Source organism: Poecilia reticulata, chromosome 8 (genome assembly GCF_904066995.2).
Source record: "Poecilia reticulata chromosome 8, P_reticulata-male-v2, whole genome shotgun sequence".
Classification (NCBI taxonomy): domain Eukaryota; kingdom Metazoa; phylum Chordata; class Actinopteri; order Cyprinodontiformes; family Poeciliidae; genus Poecilia; species Poecilia reticulata.
In genome coordinates this window covers 13100028-13119223 of record NC_088837.1, presented here as the reverse complement: position 1 = coordinate 13119223, position 19196 = coordinate 13100028, and the positions used below count along the sequence as shown (strand labels likewise).

The 19196-nt window shown below is 38.3% G+C and overlaps 1 protein-coding gene across 1 annotated transcript in view; it reads right to left on the bottom strand.

Annotated features, from left to right (window-relative positions):
• Positions 1 to 19196, bottom strand: part of fam20ca (FAM20C golgi associated secretory pathway kinase a) — a 41235-nt gene continuing 22039 nt past the window's right edge. Inside the window, exons 4-10 of the mRNA XM_008416823.3 lie at positions 8346 to 8438; positions 4829 to 4944; positions 3580 to 3760; positions 3370 to 3479; positions 3171 to 3252; positions 2835 to 2894; positions 1 to 2340 (exon numbers count right to left, since the gene is read on the bottom strand). Coding sequence (XP_008415045.1) covers positions 2082 to 2340; positions 2835 to 2894; positions 3171 to 3252; positions 3370 to 3479; positions 3580 to 3760; positions 4829 to 4944; positions 8346 to 8438 — 901 coding nt within the window. The 3' untranslated portion in view covers positions 1 to 2081. The remainder of the gene's footprint in view (positions 2341 to 2834; positions 2895 to 3170; positions 3253 to 3369; positions 3480 to 3579; positions 3761 to 4828; positions 4945 to 8345; positions 8439 to 19196) is intronic.

The following is a 19196-nucleotide window of genomic DNA, read 5'->3' as shown; positions in this document are numbered from 1 at the left end:
TTTTAGTTTTATTGCACACTTTAATCATGTCGTAAACTTCACAGTAACAATGCAAGAGCAGGAAACAGAAGCAAACCACTGTGCAGTGCAGCTCAATAGCTCTTCAAAATATTTATAGGTATTTACACAGAAAATATAAAAAAAAACATGAAACAGTGCCCCATGGTTATGCCCGTGTCTGGATGAGGCGTTTAGTTTCTTGTTTTCGCCCAGAAGCACTTCTTTTAAGTCGACTTCACACCGTTTGTAGCTCTGGGAATCCCGTTAATACTGCCAACCCAAACACATTCAAGTACTGTAGTTCTGGCATTGCACAAGTACTGGGTTAGCCAATACACAGGACTCTTAGAAGAAGAAGAAGAAAAAAAAATACAATTGCACCGGCAACACTTGCACAACTTAATCTCTAAAATTAAACATCTTTGTAGTTTTGTATAATCTGAACAGAAATGTGTGATCAAATATAATGTCAGTCTCAAAGCTAAACAATTACAAAGGATGGTGGGAATGCAGGATGCTGCTCATACTTTCCTAATCTTAGAGAGTACATTCAGGAACCTCTCCGAACTTGCCAAACTCTGTCCTAATAGATACTATTTGCTTTATTAGAAATTACTTGGTTCTTTCAGGAAACGTGCTGTATTAGAAGCTGACTAGTAATTTGGCACTTTCCAGGTTCCAAAACTTTCATGAAACTTGGTAATTGTATTTGAAAGTTTTGATGAAAGTCCTGGGACAGTCAAAGGAATACCCAGTCATGGTTTTATTAGAAGTCACCCCACAATAAAACCACAATAGTCCCTACAAGTCTGCAGTAAAATGCACAAAAGAAACCAGTAAGTCTCATGAAAGCTCCAGAAAGTACCTTGCATGTTCCTGAAAGTACAAGGTCAAAAAAAAAAAAAAAAAAATCATGAGAGTTCCTTCAAGTATCTAGAAATTATCAATGGAAGATCAATGAGAGTACCTGATACATAATGGGAAGGTTCCCTGAAAGATTCAGAATGTTCCAGGTAAGTTCTGAAAAGTAACTTTTAAGTTCTGTTATGTTGTTTTAGCTAAAGTATTTATGATGACATCTTTATTTTCCAGTATCTGAAGCAAAAGAACAATGTAAAAGTAATGACAGCAAAGTATTCCCTTTTTGGTGCACCAAATAAATAATAGTAATAAAAAAAAAATCACCAAAGCTTACTAAGCCAAAAAATACAGAGGAAAAATGACAGTGAGGTTGAGATTATATCTAAGCTGATTACACAAACGTTGGGTCTGTTTTTATGAATGAAAGGTTGTATTCCAGAAATGTCTTTTCACTTGTTTGTTTTGCTGAATTCATTTTTTCATGTTTATGTCGTTTGCTTCCTGCATGTAGTGCAAGATAAAATAATGAAAAATCTGAACAACAAAATAACAAGAAAAACAAAGTCAAAATCCCTACTGTACTACAGTGTAAAATACAAACGTAATCTGTGATTTATACTTTTCAGAAGTAGGTAGTAACATCCAGCTTGTTCTTCTGTAAGTCTGTGCCGAGGGAAGTAAAGCTTACAAACGCATGTTTTTACACACCCATGTTCTCCTGGCTACAAGATGTTAGTTTCCAGGCATGTCATAGTTTTTGGAACATTCACTAAAAACAATAAGTCTTGCTTAGCTTCTAACAAAGTCTTCTGCTATGTCGTGATAAATGATAAAGCTTATATTGTCTGACTTTATGCCCTTCAGTCAGTCAGTGTGTTGCATTTGGTTATGTATTTATAAAAACACATAAAACATACCAGGATAAAAAAAAAATCAAAACACAGCAGGAGATCCTCTATGTCTCAAACAGAAAAAAAAGAAAATATTCCTGTATATGACAAATATAAAGCCTCCACATGAGCATGTTTTTTTTTAATTATTATTATTATCTATATAAACACACCTAAAAGCACTTTCTATAGAGGCAATGACGGCAGTCTTGGAATTCACTGAATTCAGCTTTGATTTCGGAGGTGGGATTTTTGGTCCAATCCCAACAGGTAAACAGCCAAACGCTGCATGGGGGTCCATGTTGCCACCCTGGTGGTTTCTCTCCCCCACTACCTGTGGGCTGGGCCCCTGTGAGTGACTGTGTCCCCAGAAAGGTCCTCCTCCACAACGTTAACAGAGCCTTCTTTATCTATACAGCCCGCCAGAACCTGCAGAACCAGCCGGAGCCTCCGATCCATGGCGAGCAGGTGAGGCCGGATCAGAACGGGGGTCAGGCGGTCTCGCAGCAGAGACTCCTCCATCAGGGAGCTCAGCTGGTACTCCTCTTTGGCCAGCAGCTGCAGACGCAGGTAAGTGGACTTTCTGACCCTGAAGCAAATAAATAAATAAATAAATAAAAAATACAGATGTTTTTTACTGTGACCCTATTGAATCTATTTGAATTTAGTTAATTAAATTTAAAAGTGACACTTAGATGATCATCACTGACTGGAGTTTCTTGGTGCACACAGAGAGGTTTTTTTTTTTTGACAACTTTTGACGGAATAACTAGCCGTTTACCACAGGGGAAAAACAAACAAACAAAAAAAAAACAGGGTTTGGATAAATGGGAACCAAAACACTAGATTGCACAAAGTAAACGGAAAGACGATTATTTTGAAAAATTTCCAGCAATAGTGATGACAGCACTCAAACACTAAAACACACTTTTAAGGCTAATTACAGAAAGTGAAATATAGGATACATTTACAACATACCTTACAAAGTCTTGATCTGAACTGTATTATTCAGAATGACTTTGTGTCTAAGCATCAAATTGACAAATTATGGAAATCTATCACAGATTTAACCAACAATCTGACCTGCAGCACTGGCTGAGCGGCACGAGGATGGACAGCTCATCATGCGAGTGTTTTCCAAATCTACAAGCAAAGGAAAAACATATAAACGTGTGATCAATCACGAGACATTTTCAATAAGCTCAATATTATTTGAATCGGAGATAATTTAGAATAAATAAATTACAGTTTCTTGGCCCACTGAAGTGGTTTTACATTTTGTCACAACAGATTCGGTGAAAGAGTTCAAGAGGCATCAATGCTTTTGCTGGTTGCCTAAAGTATCCTATGCTGCCACCAACCTTGCATTGACATGGATACGGGTGCAACAAAAAAAAAAAAATTGCTGAATGTATTTACCCCCTTCCATTATCGAGGTGAATGATGAAAGTTTCATTTCCAAACTTCTCAAAAGTTTCGTAATGATGACGATCCATGTTGCCTGTAGTAAAAGAAGAGCGTTACAAAACATTTCTCGTCTCTTATAATAATAAATCATGAGTGGAATTCATCTATGAGTTTAACAAAAATAATTATCAATAATAATTTAATTTCTTACCCATTAAGAAATCAAAGATGGTCATGTCCATGATGTCCAGCAGTCTGGTGCCACGATCATATGGAGGTGTCTGCTTCACTTCGTCACAATAATCTGGATCCACTTCCCATCTAAAAACGTGTAAAAAAAGGGGGAAAGGTGTTGATAATTTCTTTCTTTCTTTATTTTTTACAGAATAAAGCCCATCTAATCACGATCAAACTTGCTCACTCTGCTTTCTTGCGCTTGTGATAGGAGCGTCTCCAGGGGTTCCTCCACGTCTTGCGTTTGGCCAGACTCAGATCAGGTAGGAAAGCTGCTAACGAGCCTTCGATCTGGTCTGGTTTACCGCACAGAGCGTGCTCCGTGGAGCAGTAGTAGGAGCATTCGCCGTAGAAGCAGACATTGTTGGCTGAAGAAGGAAAAGTGGAGACAGATTCAGATCTCAGAGAAAGGCAAAAGGAGCGTTTTAGTCACATTTATGTTAGATCTGTTTGTATGTAATATGAATGAGGGGACAAAAATGTTGAAGCGAATAATGAGAAAATGGCAAAGAGGCAGGGTGACGAAAAGCCAAAACAAACCTTGGCTCATTTAAGGAAAACCTGCCAATCATTCATAATTGTTCTGTGTAATTAAATGCATTTGAAAACAACATATTTATGTTTGAAAATGAATATGTTTGTTGCATAAAGTGCCGTAAGATGACATTTGTTGTGAGTAAACATAATAAATAACATGAACTGAATTGAATACAAAGTATCTGCTATGTTTAAATTGATCATCTCTACATCATTCAGAATCTGCTTCATAGCAAAAACACAAATTATTTTTTCATACAGTTGTAAATAAGTTCAGGCAGTAAAGGGCTGGACAGATTTTGAATTGTTTCACATTTCCTTTGACTTTTAATAATAAAGACAAAATCTGCTTAAAATAAATAAAGACAACCAAACAGAATCAACTGTTTTATGTTTGACATTTTATTTGGAAAATGTTTTAAATATTAAATAAATTCATCATATGTTTAGTTAGAGACCGCTTCAATCGATTTCTGATTGGATTGTTCTTTCCCTTTTGACTAAACTCACCTATAATAATTAGAAAACATCTACAGAAAGTTTTATTCAATGGTGATCTTCTAAATGGTTTACCTGCATTTTCTTTTATTTGCAAAAACTTTATTTGTGTCGCCTAATGACATGATTATATTTCCTTCTCAAAGAATTTCACCGAGCATCTGTGGACTTACAGCGCCACCATGTGGACAGTTCCTGTCATGCTCTGCTATCTTATTTTCAGTACACTCAGCCCTGCATCACTGCTTCGAAGAGCTCAGCAGATTGTCAGCCTGACTGGTCGAACTGCTGGTGCTTGCAGTTTACTTGCAGCAGAAGGAAAACAGTTAAACATGGCTCCTCCGTGTTTGTTTCTTCTTACCACATCTTCCTACCCATCAAGCTACAGCCGGAGTTTCTACCTGGTGAAATGAAGAAGGTCCTCCACAGCTTCTTGTCGCGCGTCACGTCTCTGATCTCACTCGTCATGTTGACCAGTCGCCCCGCCACAGGGGGCACTCTGCGAAAGTCAAGGACCCTAAAATGATAAAGATGGACAAACAAAGATTTAGAAATCATTCGGCTTTATGTCTATGTTTGATTGCAGCAAAATCCATATTTCAGATTTTTGCACCCTAGTCTTCAGATATAGCTGGGAGTTCTTTTAATTAATAGTTAGAATTTAAAGCTAAAATTAAAACTAAACGTTTTAGGCAGTTAATTTCTAAATGAGATTTTAAAAAAATTATTCAAAACAATGTTGATTTGCCTGTGTGGACATGTGCAGACATCTTCATGTTCATCTAAATAAAGATACCCAACTGTAAATCTATCTGGAAAATTTATCACTACTTGTTTGATCTATTTGATGTTAATTAGCCAAAATCATTTATAATTTGTCATTCTATAATGTTTCTGTGCTTTTGCTCAAGTTAATCTCAACCCAGAAGGCCACTGAGCATTTTATTGTCTAGTTTTACCGTTTCTCAAAGAGTCAGCACAATCAGCAAGATCTCCAAAAAAAAAACCCAGACATTTTCATTTCTTCCTCTTTAGCTTCATCAGGTTTTACATAAACTCCACAGGTCCAGTCCTTTGTTCTTGTTCCTTTTCGTTTTATTCCTTAACGCTTCCATAGCTGAACACTATACCTATTCAGCTCCTGTTTAGCCTGCGTCACTGTATGTTTGCCGCCCCCAATGACCCTGAAACCATTTGAGACCAAAAGTGAGCCTCCTGGGAGCAGGCGGACACACAAACAGCCTGGCTGAGTGTGTGAAACTTTACCCTACAGAAGATATCATTCAGCGCCTGCAAACTGCACCGTCATGTTGGGTCCAAGTGACAAAGGAGCACCTGTGTGTAAGCATGCATGCATGAGTGTCTATTGGCAACATACATTGGGTACCCTTAGAGAAAATGGGAAAAGAGCCTTGGAATAATTAATATTTTATTGCATGAGCTGAAACTCACATTGAAAAACAAATATAGGAAAGGACAACTTTTAATTTAAGTGCATTTATTTAGTGGTGAAAAAAAATCCTGTTAGGAATTAATTGCTTTTTCTTCCACTAAATAAGCAGTGGCTTTTCTGTAGGACGGAGGTTTGGGAATGGGGGACTTTGATATATGAAGGTTGCTTTTTGTGTCTGGTGAATATTTGTGAAAATGTATAATTATTCTGATGAACGATTCATCAGAATAATTATAACTGACTCCTGTCAGTCTTCTAGTCCGTTAGATTTTGGGTTTAAGGTCCAGATGCCATGAGCTCTAACGAGGTTCCCAGGTCTTTTTGAAGAGAAACTGGCCCACAGCATCACACATACATCACACGAGGTACTTTCCCTCTTTGTTATATACAAAATGCATCTGCAATGTTTATTTTAAAAATCTCAACCTTGGTGCCAAAGCACAGGGTTCTAGTTACATTCTCAGTCGTGTTGAGTAAACTCAATGTTTATTTGTGACGGTTGGAAAGAAAACTGTTGTGCTTTGGTCCCCTAGCATTCCTACCAAACAACAGTTTTGTTATGTGGATCTCTTCGAACTTTTGTTATAGAGACTTGACAACTTCAAAATGTCACCTTCTGCTCTGGGTGTGAGATGTGGAGACTTTTTTTGTTTTTTGTTTAATATAACTCTACAAACAATCTTGCTTGGTATTCATGTGGCCTGTGGCTAAAAGTAATGAGCCTCTTTATCACATCATGTTTATCCTGTAGAGTCATGCTGTTCTAATTAGAGATTCATGGAAACCTTGAATCATGTGAAAAAAGTAAAGCAATAAATAAATAAATAAAAAGCTCCTTTTATCTTTATTCTAAATTAGTTCTCACATAGGTGTTTTTTGGAGAATTATTTCTTAACATTTAAAACGTTTTTTTCTTCTTGAATAGATTTAGCCAAAGTGAACTATTTTTTTTAAATTTTCTATGCGAGCTGTGCTGCCTTGATGTAAAAATATTTATTTTAATGTCTTAATGAGCAGATTTGTGGATTGTAACTCTTAACTCTTAATGGTGCTTTCAGGGGTAGGAAACACACACAGTACATTGCTGTGAAAATGTTCTCTATTTCACTTAAATGGATCAAATCCTCAAACACATCTTATCTTAGTATCAGTCAAAAAACCTAAGTAAAGACAAAAATGTAATTTTCAAACAATGATTTTATTCATTAATAAAATAAAGCTATCTGGCCCTATTTATTAAAGTAAATGTTCCCTCTAATAACGGATTTTGTCATCCTCTGCGGCAAAAACTACCATAAAGTCTTTGTTTACGCCATTGTGAAGGAATTTTGTCCACATTTCTTTGCAGAATTATTATTATTTTAATCCAGCAACGATCAAGAGTTTTTGAGCATGAATGACCCTTTTAAGGTCAGAGTCATTTATGTCAGCATTTAAGACTAAACATTCACTAAACATTATGTTTGTTTGTTTTTTTTGCCTTTTACAGGTACCGGTTTTCATATGACTATTTTTCTAAAACATTGTGTCTTTAGCCAAAAGAATATTTACAGGATCATCAATATGTTTATATTATTTTTGGAAATATCAGACAGCTGTTCCATATTTGCTTTAATTTTAGATAATAGGTCTCTCTGTGCTCCAGTGGACTTACAGAAGAGTTAAATCATGATTTAACAATAAGGGCGACTTTTTAACCTCATCGAGTCAAGTGGGTTTGGATAACTTTTTTCCCTTAAATTAACGAAGTAATCATTTAACAACTTCTATTTTGAATTTACGCAGGGTATTTTGTTCTGATATTAGAACTGATATGATTTTTAAACATTTAAGTGTGACAGGAATGCAAAAATGGAGCTTACACTCATTGTTTGTAGGAGTTAGGTGTTCTCACATCCTCCCATCCATCCCACCGTGACCCAGTTTGAATTAACAAGACGGCATTGGCTCAGACAGGTATCCTGAGCTTCAATGGTTGTGCACAAAGTTTAATTTGGAGGCAAACCCCGCATGGTGCAGGCAAATTGCTCTTTGATGGTAACTCAGAACGCCTCCCTGCAGAGTTAAACTCATGTTCTGTAGGTAATGATACACCTGTGATATTCCTGTCTGGCTCTTCCTGCCCAGTGAAACAGGTGCGAGGAAGAGCAAATTTAAGAGAGAGTGAGAGTTTGACTTTGTAAGCACGTTTAAAATAATTATCATGCTCCCAGCATCATCCTCCTCCTCCTCCTCTCTCATTTATCGCTCTTCTTAGTGCTGAGTTTGTGTCTCCTGAAGTCGTCGGAGTCGAAGGATCACGCCGAAATCAATATGCTCAATTGCAAAAAGAAGGGATGATCCCTTCTCCGAGCACATGATCTAATCCCTCGCACTTAATCCTATGGAAATTGTCGCAGGACAAATCCGCCGTTTCTAGATTGTGTGTGTGGGTCGAGCGCTGCGAACCACACGGAAAAGCTCACCTGTCCAGGTGGAAAGCGGCAATCTCAGCGTTGTGCCTCTCAAAGTCGGAGAAGTAGAAGAAATCCGGAGGCGTTTCCTGCTCTCTGGTCTGCCTGGAAAACAATTGGAATGTTTTTGTTTTATTGAGACAATTTAATTAGAGTTTAGTTTGAAAACATTTTAGAACAAAAACACACTATGAACGATTTTATCCTTTCGATATTACTTGAATCTTTTTTTAATTTGGAACATTTTCACCCCTCTATTTGCAAACTGTTTCACCTCCATCAGTTTGGTTTTTAAATGACTTTTTTTCTCGCTCCTCTGTGAGGTGAAACACATCTCAACGGCTGCACCCATTTCTAGGACAGAAGCTGACGTGTGAGACCAAAAAGCCTGTGTGAACAAGTCTGCTGAAGGGAAGCTGGCTGGGATTCTTGTTCACGTCCGGCAGCCTCCTCTCAGCTAGCACACACACACACACACGTACGCACACACCCCTACACACGAACCCAGGCGCACTCTCATTCAGGAGATATGGAGCTCTGCCAACCAAGTCATGGATCTGAGTCAGAAAATGTTAGAACCCTCTTTGTGTCTGACTCTCTTGTCTTTCCCTTTTGCCTTTCCGCTCGCCCCGGCTGTCTGACAGCGGACTTGTCTCTTTCGCTTGATTTTTTTCTTTATCTCGGCAGTACATATGTAGACCCACCTGCCAATATAACCTTCTCCGTAAAAGCTTACACCAGCACAAACCAGATGAAGTGTGCAAGCACCCATCTCTTATGTCTGCACCGATTCTCCACTGTAATAAAGTGAAAACTACATGGTTAAGTCAAGTGCTGCCGTTACCTCCTCTTTCACGTCTTATATTCATGTCGCACCGCAAAGGCAAAACACCGCTAGCAAAAAAAGAAAAAAAAGAAAAAAGAAAATCTTTCCTCCCATTACTTTACCTGTCATGGAAGCAGCCATTTACCCATAAATCAACTCCTGCCTTTGAGATCCCTTCTTTGCCACCCAAAGCAACCAGGGGATTAATGATGTGTTTATTTTCATGGTAGATACTGCGTAGAAGGAAATAATCAGCAGCAAGTTTTAGGAGATCATCGGCAGAGCTTTATTTACATAGCACCTTTCAGTTGAAGAGATGTTTCTAAGTTCCTTTTGAGACTGAAATTATTAAAATAAACCTACACATGGCATATTAAGCAGCACAACAACTTTTAAGATCTGTTTAAGTGCAACAGGCCTACAAGTATTGCGTGGTGGGAACTTAATACTTCTTATAACTCCAAACACAGCAACCCCGAGGTGACTGTAATTTTCTCCAAATTGTTATTTGAAAGATACATCAGTAGTATTGTTCTTTAGGGGTTATCTGATGTCACAATATTTATTTTTTTCACCTGCAAGAGTCGTCCACAGTAGAAGGAGGGACCGGGTCGGTTGGCGTGCTTTTTTGTCTGTTGGCCATATTGGATTTAACAAAAATTATTTCTTGCATTTGCAGCTGATGGCCAGTAGTTTATGGTGTATTTATAACATAAAAATCCACAAGAAGCACAAGAAAATGGCTTTCAGATAGGTGTCCACTGTAGTGACCACTATGCATGAAAGGGTTAAATGCATGCTTTAGGATAACCGTGGTATTGCCATGAAAAAATACCTCAATGTCTCTGAAACCTTTTTTCCAATAACACAATTCATTCTGAGCTTCTTAGCAAGTATTCTTTCAATGAACTGCCGGAAAAAGCCAAGTGATGGTCACCGCAGATCTGGTTCCTGTGGTCCCAATGGAAACGAACGGATATGATGTGAAAACCTTTAACAAGACAACAGATCTAAAAACAATATGCAGAGTCACAATCTTGTTTTTTCCCTGCAGTAATGCACCCACCCACCCTCCATGATGAAGTGTCCTTGATAATAAAAAGGGGCCTTTATTTGAAGCAGAGTGAGCTGAGGCTGCCACAGAGCTTCGGCATGTAGCTCAGGAGTGTGTGTGTGTGTGTGTGTGCGTGTGCGTGTGTGTGTGTGTGTGTGTGTGCGTGTGTGTGTGTGAAGGGATGAAGATGAACTACTTGCCTACATGGACCATGTTTGTGCTGATTCTGTGGTTTTAATGTCCTTTCATGAGCTTAAACCTGCACAACGGAGGGCTATGTTAGCAGACATTCAATGGGGGCTCTTGACTCAACATTGACACACTTTTCTCTCTGCTTTCTCTCTCATAAATTCCCAGACTTATGATATGAATTGGCGACAGAGAGGGGGCAGTAGAGACAAACAGAGCCACTTACATATCGTCCTTCGGATAAAACCGAGGAGAGAAACTAAGCAAAGAAATAAAAGAAAAAGCTAGTTTCTGACAAACTTTGAGTTAATTAAGTAGCCATTACATATCTATTTTGGTTTTGTAGTAGACATCAATCTGCACAGTTTCAGTTTGTGGAATCAGAAAGAAATTCTCATAGAGGAGGCCATTAAGACTGGGGTGTTACTCAAAAAAACTCAAACCTGCAAAATTCAAAATGTCTAAGTGAAAACTTATTTACAAATGCTACATCACTTGAAGTTCTACGGAGTATAAATAGTGAACATGTTTATCCCCCCCTTACGTTAATTCTGTTTTTGCTTTCATGTCGTGCCTTAATGCTTCACCACATTAAGCACATTTTTAACTGGTCCTGTGCAAAAATAAAAGTGAGGTTCAGTACGATATTATATGGTACGGTGTATTCAGGAGTGTTTCCACCCAGTGGAAATGAGACATTCATGGTCCCCAAGATTTTTTGGGAATACACAGTGTGGACCAACAAGACAAAAGCTGAACTTCTTTAATGCGTGTGTCCAGTTACATCTGGCGCATAAGTGAGATGATCTGGGCCCGCTTTGCTGCTCCAGGACCTGAAAGCCTTGCTATAAATGTGGGAACTAAGAAATGTATTCTCTAGCAGAAACCCTAGAAGAATATTATTCGGCCATTAGTTGGTAAACTTAACCAGCGCTGGGTTAGGCAACAGGGAAATGATTCAAAGCACACCAGCTAGTCGACTCTAAACATAAAAGTTCATCAGCATTTCACTGGAAAGTTGGGGAAGTTGAAGGGAATGAATGATTAATGACTTTAATCCATAAATTAATCTGATTTAATCTTGCAAAAAAAAAAAATAAATAAATAAATAAAATTCAATACTGATCCAACAAGGAGACAGCAGGAGGGTACATGAGAAACCTGTTTCTACTGGTAATCCACAGACGATCTGAGACCCCCCACTGGCGAGCTGCTGTGTTGCTGTCTGGCCCTGAATCGCACATGGTTTTGGGCTAAAAGTCTATGAGGACGTGGGCAGGGTGCTGCTAATGTAATTGGGGAACAAAGAGATATAAATATGCAGACAGGTTGGCAAGCTTTTGAGATAAACACCGAATAGCAGGCTTGAAAGCCTCCTGCTGATGGAACATTTTCCTACAAAAGGTAATGCGACTGAAGGGTATAACAACTCGCTTCTTGTAGCTTAAGTGGCTTTAATCTTCCACTTTCATATTCAGAAGAAAGAGAGAGCAGAAGAGAAGATTTATTAAGAAGACTGAAGCCTGCTTAGTGTCCTCTTACCTGCACAGGTTTAATAGTTGTTCTTACAGGGTGGCCAAATCCAACCCTCTCAAGTGATCTGACCCTCTTTAACACCAATTATCAAGTATCCATCACCCTCTTTTCAAAATTCAAATGTTCTTTTTTTTTTTCCTGTACTTGTTCTTAGTGTTGCATCTCGACTGCCCAATAAAAGCTTTGTTTTTTTCAATATCGTTGCAACATTTTCCTCTTAGTTTTAGCCGTCACAACCGAATGACATATTAGAAAACTGTTTTGGAAATTTTTTTATATTACATCAATGAAGTTCATTCGTTTTCTTAGGATTTTAGCAGAACATGATTGTGAAGTTGGGGGGAAATGAGAATGTACTTCTCTCCCATTAACTAATTGTTATTTTTTACAATTTTGGACATCTAGACATTATTTTTTCTGTTAATTATTCTTTGTAAAATTGATTAAGCTCATCCAGATTGTAGTGAGAGCCTCTATGTTTTAAGCAGAGCCACTCAAACGCTATGTTCACACCACAGGCAAAAATGATCCAAATCTGACTGCTTTGGCCATTTTAATCTGACATCTGATTATTTTATGACATCCTGAGTTGAACAATCTGGATTGATACTTTCAAATGTAATCCTAAAACGGATATGTGTACATTGATTTTCAAAGAGATGTTGTATAAAAATTTGTGTCACATTTCATGTGACTTTTACTTTATTGGACGTGACAGACTTTCCATTTTGCACCGGTGGAGACAGAAAGTGGTGTAATCGAATTTAAACAATGGATGAAACAAGCATGGCATATCTTGTCACTACTACTCTATTTATTACTTGCTCGCCCACAGTGTTGTTGGAGCTGCAGGTCTGACATGAGCCTCTGTTTTCTCTTTCCATACAAACTTATGTGTGCGTCAAACTAGTAATGAGTCATATTTTCTTCTGCACGTCCAGGTCACAGAGATGTAGGTGGTTTACGCTAATGGCTGTCACTTTACAGTTAACTCCAGTCGGTTTTTCTATCATTATTCTCCTGCATTTTGGTCCATCTACCTAATCAACTTCCCCCACCTTCTCTGTATCTCCAGAAGAAAAGTGTTAAGGCATCACGATGATGCCGCCACTATATTTCAATGCTCAGAGACAAAAATTTTATGACCTTCTGCGATTCCTCTACTTGGCATTTGCCACACTTAAGCAGGATTTCTTCTTGACACTCTTCCATGAAGATTTGTGAAGGTACCAGAACCATACTTGTCCAGCTGAACCTAGTCCTAATCAGTCGTGTCCTTTTGGTCTGTTCACCATTTTCTGTAACCTCTGAGGTCTTCATTGAACGGAAGGATTATTTTACTGAGATTAAATTACACATAGGTGGATTTAGAGCTGCACAACATATCACAAATATTTATCCTGATCGCAATATTACAATATGCTTTCTAATACATTAGCTGCTAATTTAAGTACCGTGGAATCAGGCTCTCAAATAATTTACTGGATGATGCTTGTTGTTTAAGAATGTTTTAGAAAGTTATTCCATTATCACTCACCAAGTCTATTTCACGTCATATGTTTTCCTGACACTGTGCCACTGCCTATATGGACTCTACTTCCTAATTAGTTTATTTCTGAAGGCAACTGGTTGCATTCTTCTAGTCATGTTGAAACCATGTACATTTTTAATTCACTATACATTATTGTCCAATTAAAACAAAAATATTTTTGCGAGGCACTGTAGATGCGTATTTTCTTGCACTTGAAATGTATCGAGTTTCTTTAAAAAAGATATCTGGTAGTGGGCGTCATTGAGGGGTGTAAACCCCAAAGGTCTTCTGGGGAGAACTGGAAGTGATTAGTGTGATTTATACAGAGCACCTCTGGGTAAATGACATCTTGTTAAGGACTCGCATCACCTTTAGGAGGCAGGCAGGTAAGAGGGATGGAGGACAGGAGTAAAAAAAGCTCTTCAGGAAGGTGATTTGTGTCAGAGTGTGCTGCTCTACAGGTAGTATCCAGCATGGGCCTATCAGAGATGTAACTGTCAAGGCTCTGCGACTCCATACGTGTGTTTACATCTGCAAAGAGCATTTTATTGAGTGGGTGATGTGCATTTTTTATTTTTTGTGTGTGTGGCTCATTCCTCACTCTCTGTCAGCTCGTTTTCCTTTTATTCCTCCCTCCAACGCCGTCACCAGAGAAATATCTAAGAGTCGGCCCACGGCCCCAAGGTAGCTGTCGAGATTGAATTTCAAATCAGCGTTGCACAAGTTGTGTTCTAGCCTCAGCTATTTTCAACACATGGGGTGAGACGGTGCCGCGAGGGGAAAGGCAAGTCATCTGCATGTGTGGGACGCAGTGTGCGTGATATCATCACAGGAATGCAAAAAGGGAAGAGACTTGACACGAAGAAGATGGATGAAGGCTGAAGTCAGTGCTGCAATTTCAAAGTTATTAGATGCTCATATGGAGGGGAGATAGACTGGAATTAATAAGAGCATAAAAAGACCATCAGTGATTATCCTTCGGCTGCACCGAGCACTGGTTTGGAGGTGGAAACGTCTTTTGATTGAACTTTAATAGAAGAGAGTACCGGGCAGCTATTTTGCTACATTAATGAACTGCAATTAAAACTATATGATCAATTAAAGCCGCAGCACTCCATATGAAACATTTAGCACCATAATTAAAACAACACATTAGACAGTAAATGTAATATCTTTTCGAGGAAATTGGAACGCCTGCTGTCGTGGCAGCAATGCGTGCTCTTGGAGTCGAGCTGCGGAGTGAAGCAAACGACGCAGCTGCTGCAGGCTGGAAGCTCAGACACAAGGATAGAGATAATTTTCTGTTGCAAAAGAAACTTTATAATTTGGTGATCACATTTTAAACTAGACACTGTGTTTTTATACAAACTGTAAAAACTGACGCATATATATATTTTTTCTTTTCTGCTGGACAATAAATCAAGACAATTCTTTTCTTGTTTCATGTCGGAATAAGTCAAATTACTTTTGTTTTCTAAACACCAGAATGCTAATAACTTTTAGGTCTTGAAAATAAATTCCTGTAAATAGGTTTACCATTTGCCTTTAAACTATTTGGGAAAAGAATAGGTGATGATGTGACGGTTAATTGACATGGCTTGAGTTAACTAAAGGAGGTCGCTTGCTAAAGCTGGTAAGAGGATATCATTAACCAGAGTGAAAGAGTCTTACATTGACATTGAAAGGCCACACATTGAGAAAGAAGCAATGCATCAAAAAGCAACATAAAAAGTCAGATTATAATTAAAAATGCATTAAAGGACAAAAAGCTTAATTTGTGGAGGAGACCTGTGGCCTAATGAGACTTAAGTTGAAATGTTCATCTGTGGTAACTATGAATGGAGACCAGGCCTAAAAATAAAGGAGAAACAGAAAGGGAAACGGGGGGAAAAAACGCTGACGGTGTTTAGCAGGAGTTCAGGGCAGCTTTCCAACTAAGAAGGGCAGGCCAGAAGCCCCGGGGGCATTTTTAAGAAACACGGATCACTGAAGGTGATCCTATGATGCTTGACTGGAGGATCACGGGATTATGGTTGCAAGGATACAAAGTGTAGCAGTCAATAAATCAAACACCTTTGTACCTACAGAGGGTGTATTGCACTGTGATGGTTTTATATCAGTAAAAACATTCATAAAAAAAAGAAATACGAAGATTTTAATAAGTGTTTAGGTCAGCGTTAGGCCTATAAGCTCCAGAGGGAGTCAGATCAATTAATTTGGTGAATATATGAGCCAGAAAAGGACTAAGAATGACAGGGCCTAAAGTCATTTAACATCACAATGTTGTATTTTCATGTCATTACCCACTCACTTCCTGTTGACTTACAAGGGTTTATTTAGTTCAGCATTCATAGAATTTAAATGCTCTTGTTTGGAATGATTTATTTCCCATTTCCATATACGGGCATGCATATAGCTGTGCTCAAAGTAGACATTCAATGCAGTTCCAGAATAGTGCGGCCAAGTCATAAATGTCCAATCAGATTAGAAATCTTGATGCTCATATTATGACGTTTTTGGCTGCACACATGGCACAATTTTAGCGTATTTGACCTTCTGTCCGCAACAAAGGCTGCGAGCAAAATCTATGAGGTCGAGTTTGGAATCTAAGCAGACATCTCTGAGCACGGCGGCAGTGCTGTGGGCTAGGTCACTATCTGTAACCACCAGAACTCCCTGGCAACCCTTCAGGTAAATGGCACAAACCCTCGTAACCATCGGAAATAGCTTTTCTCTCTCCGTGTGCGTGTGTGTGTGTGAGAGAGAGTGTGTTCATGCTCGCCTGGGGTGGAGTCCCGTCAGAGCGTCAAAGAGGATGTGCCAATACAAGCGTCTCATCTGGCCAGATGGCTGCAAATCTCTGTCTGAATGTGTCAGGGATCAGGCTGTGGCTTACAGGGCTGCAAATCCCTGCTGCTCTCTAACTACCCTCTATGCATACTGTTCAACAGTGCAGTGGAAAAAATAAAACCAAAAAAATGACTGCATTACGACTAAAAGGCCGAGGATCAGGAGAAATACTTTAATATGAGAAGGTATCAAAATAAAAGCTCTTTCATTCAAAATGTGTGAAGTTATTAAAAAGAAAATGTCTTTACCCTGAGGAGGACTTGGACCGTTCAGCAAAGGGAACTAAAGCTCTGGAGCACTACAAGACATAATGAATATGATGTACATCTCTCTTCAGTGAATGTTTATTTTATCAACAAAGAAGAATGTTCTGTGGTGGCTAAAAAAATGAGTCCAATGACAAATATTTTTAAGCTTTCAGAAAACCTCAAGAACTTTTATTCAACACTGTTACCTTGAAAGCAAAGGAGTGATAAATAAAAAATAAAATAAAACTTTGGTTAATAGGAAAAAAATAAACAACTGAGAGGCAGTGTAAAAACCTGCGCACACTACTTTATAATAAAATATATGCTATCAAACCTTGAGTGGAATGACAAATTGCAAATGTGAACTGAAATGAGAGAGGAGAGAGGCACTGTGATTCCGATTTATATAGATCACTGGTGCAATAAAATGTAAAGATCCAGTCTTTTCTGCTACATACACAGACAAATAACACTTTATGGGCCACTTCACATTGTTTACTTTGCTGCATTTGTTGCAGCTTTATTGTTCCTTCTCTTTGCACGTTACTCTGAAAACACATTTATAGTTTGTCAACTTTTGACTTCATAGCGTTTCACGTGGAATTTTAAGGACTAGAGCAACATAAAGTATCAGACAAGTGTGAAATGGAGGGAAACTGATACATGGTTGTCGAGGCTTTTCACTATTTCAGGTCTTAAAGATGTGATTTACGCTACAGTTCATGCTGAAAACACCTGACATTAGGGTGGAGGGTTCAGCATACAACATACAACTTTGAGCTACAATAAGATCAGATGTTTGAACTCATTTGGGTTGCATTTTTGTGTCAAAATATCCTACATAAGTCCGTTAGTCCAGTTGAGAACCTGTAGCTGGTCCCGATTCAATCTATCAGACCCTTAACTAAAAAGTAGCAAAGACTTTCAGCAGCAAAATGTGCTTCTAAAAAGTAATGATTGGTTGTTGGGTTGTGGGATGGAGAGAGAGACAACAGCAGGCCACACTTAATCAGATGTTTGTATAATTATATAAACTGATATTTGGTTAAAAAAAACAAAAAAAAAACATATTTGCACATTTTTAAAAAGTCATAAACTGGATTAAAACTTGGGTTAGCTAATTTTCTAAAACACAGCACAGGAGATTCCTAAATGCCTCTTTGTTGGCACTTTTTAACCAGCCCAGAAATAATTCAGTTTGCTTATGCCTCAATAGTGCATAATGCTTAAAACCTGCAGTCACTGTGCAGGACTGAGTCACATTTTTTTAAATATGTATGCGAAAGCAGGAAATCTCATTAGCGTTGCTGTGCTATATTCAATTCCACAAATCCCAATTTCGCTGAATGCGTCCTTATGTTTCCACGTGAAAATAAGTCCATTGAGCTTGTTACTAAAAATGTATTTACTAGTGACTTGCTTTTAGATGTGCTCTCAAACGGGAGCCTTCTTGAATGAATGGAATAAAGGCTGATGACTAAACTGCACGCATTTTGTCCATTCAGAATATTCTCAAGAGACTTTGTTTGAGGTTTAGTGATGCAATAGTTGCTCATATTTATATCTTAACTGGATATTTGGGGTATTAAACATTGCAAAGTTATGTAGTTTCCCTGTCTGCAGCTGTTTTGACTCACTTATGAAGGACTTTCTCAGCTATTTAACATTCACTGAAGACAGACAGAAGGGGACTCATTTCCGCAGAGCTCCTATAAGGCATAAGTTAAAAAGTGTAGGATTTGATGATGCTGCAGAGAATTATATGATTAGTGCAGGTTCATATACTGGAATAATGTATGTAGTAAATATATGTTGAGTGTATTCACTGAAAGGGATTATATGCTCAAAGAAAGGCAAGTCTTAATGTTTGCAGCTACTTCCTTTGTCTTTCTCTCCCACACCATCGCCCACAACAAATACACGTCGTTTTTATCCCCAACAATCGGAAGTGTTCCAGCAACGCGGAGCCGTACTTTGTTATATTTACATATCCACATTCACACAGTGGATTAACTGTTTTCAATAGTCTGAGCCAATCCTTTAGAGTGCGAGATTCACAGCAGGCTTAGCACACAATCTGAACTCTGAATTATACAGAGCGCACAAAATGTCAAGGGTATTCTTGGGTCAACAGTGATTTGATGTCAGAAAGCACAAGCATGAGAATATTTATAACAGTAAGCCGTGAAATGTGACACCGAGGTCAGGCTGTGTGAAGATTTTCCTGTTATCTTGGTTTTTATACATAGTCAAAATCTGCATTAAGTCTGTTTCGGAAGGCATCGGCTGAACTGTGTGGAGTTCCAGTCATAAGTTTACACAGAATCATCATTAGCATATTTTAAGATCAGGTGAGTGAATGCTGGTTTTTATGGATACTACAATAAACCGCACAGTTTAGCAAGAAAGTATTGGTCCTCTGAGTGATTAAGGCTTTTTTTCTTACAGAGCTGGGATAAGCAACTGGGATAAGACTTTTGTTTCTCGCTAAACGTTTCATTTTTTCTCTACCAGACATATAATCACTAAATCAAACTGTGATTTCTTATTTGGAGAATCAGACTTGCCATAAATAATAAATGTTAGGCGGCTACACACAATGATGGCTATGCATCTGTAGTAGAAGATT